Source organism: Cystoisospora suis (genome assembly GCF_002600585.1).
Source record: "Cystoisospora suis strain Wien I chromosome Unknown contig_8881, whole genome shotgun sequence".
In the NCBI taxonomy this organism is placed as follows: Eukaryota; Apicomplexa; class Conoidasida; order Eucoccidiorida; family Sarcocystidae; genus Cystoisospora; species Cystoisospora suis.
Window position 1 is genome coordinate 574 of NW_027161659.1, and position 1,807 is coordinate 2,380.

The 1,807-nt window shown below is 40.0% G+C and overlaps 1 protein-coding gene across 1 annotated transcript; it reads right to left on the minus strand.

Moving 5' to 3' along the window:
- Nucleotides 1-28: 28 nt before the first annotated feature.
- Nucleotides 29-1,427, minus strand: CSUI_010924 (pub domain-containing protein; the record flags this gene model as incomplete). The annotated part of the gene is made up of 2 exons (XM_068071025.1): nucleotides 1,197-1,427; nucleotides 29-167 (listed from the first exon to the last, which is right to left on the minus strand). Coding segments are annotated over exons 1-2 (315 nt in total), but the record flags the coding sequence as incomplete, so codon positions are not given.
- Between the last annotated feature and the right edge of the window lie 380 nt (nucleotides 1,428-1,807).

The window sequence follows — 1,807 nt, forward strand, 5'->3', positions numbered from 1 at the left end:
AAGAAGAGAAAGAGAAGAAGAGAAAAACGTACTTGAAAGAAGTTCCACTTGAAGAGACAATGGAGGAGGTATAGGGATTGAAGCCTCCCGACGAAGGGGGAAGAGACGGAATGGAGAGACCCACATGCCGACCCAGCTCAGCTAAGAGATAGTGCGCATCTGTCAATCTACCCACACAAAAGGAAAGAGAAAAAGATTAAAAGATCGATCGACAACTGAAAGCAATACAGACGCGAAGACATGGATAGAGAGATCGAAAGATAGGCACACAGACAGATATCAATAGGTAGGCTCAAGATCGACAGATAAGAGGAAGGGCTGGCAAGGGACGAAAAGAAGGAGAGAGAGAGAGAAGAATACCACCTATATGGAATGCAAATGATAGGAATGAAATAACAACAAGAGGAGGAGTAAGAGTTGAGGATCTAGCGGTGAAAGAAATTCACGAGAGAAGGAGGAGACACACGAGATCAAAAGTTTGAGGATAAGAAATAGCAATCGAAAGCATACACCTCACCATACACACGCAGACATACAAGTAGACATATAGACAGATATGTATACAATACGTAATATATACATATATATATATAGATGATACTTACGTGCACATAACAGAGAGAGTGAGAGGAGAGTCTCCCTTCTGTTTCTTTGTTGAGAAGACAGACATGATGAAGCCCCCATTCAAACAAGAGAGACAAGATAAGAAAGGCATATATATATATATTATATACTTTACATATTGTATATATATATATATTTATATACATATACATATGTATGTATATTCTTGTATGCCCCAGCACCACGGACATCAACGTACACCCTTCCTACTTACACTACCTATCTCAATACATCTAAATATCTATATATCTATCCACACGCATGCATGCATCTACAGATAGATTGATAGACGCCCACCCCACATAGAAAAGCGACAAAAGCACTCCACCTGTCTCTCGTTACACATGTACGAGGAGATGCATATCTATAAATACCTATCTATCTATCTATCTATCTATCTTTAATCTATCTATCTATCTATCTATCTTTAATCTATCTATCTATCTATCTATCTATCTATCTTTAATCTATCTATCTATCTATCTATCTATCTATCTATATTCATCTATATTTCTGTGTATGTATTTGATGTGTGTTGAAGTCTTTCTGCGTAGGAGTAACACTTTTTATACCTGAGAATATAGGCATCTGTCATGACGTAGAAGTCGTCCAACTCTCCTTCTTCTCCCCCCCCCCCTCCTCCTGCTTCTCCTGTTTGATCTCCCGGAGCGTTCTCGTCCTTCTTCTTGTAATTCTTCTTGTTGCTGTAAGTGTGCATTTTTGCTTCGATAAAGCCAAGGGCCTCCATCACTCTCACTGCTGCGCGATACTGACCCACCTATCCAGAAAGAAAGAAAGAGAGAAAGAGAAAAGAGACAGATGGAGAGACGGATGTCTGAGGAGAAGAGAGAGAGAAAAAGAAAGAAGAAGAAGATACCACCTTCGTCTCTCTTTTCCTTTCGTGTTCTCCACACACACGTTAAGACTCCTCCTCCTCCTCTTCCCCTATTCCTTCTCTAAATTCGACTTCTTCTTCTCTTTCGTGGAGTGCAAATGCCAGTCCCTAGTGACGTGTCAGTCGAGAAGTCGATTCCCGTGAGGAAGCGACTCTTTAGTCCATAGACAACAACGGGTTTGAAGAAAATAAAAAGGGTCTTTTACACTTCTTTTACTTCTTGCTCTTCTTCAATCCAAGGATGTTGCTTGACGTGTACACATAGACATATCTATCTATCTATCCTTA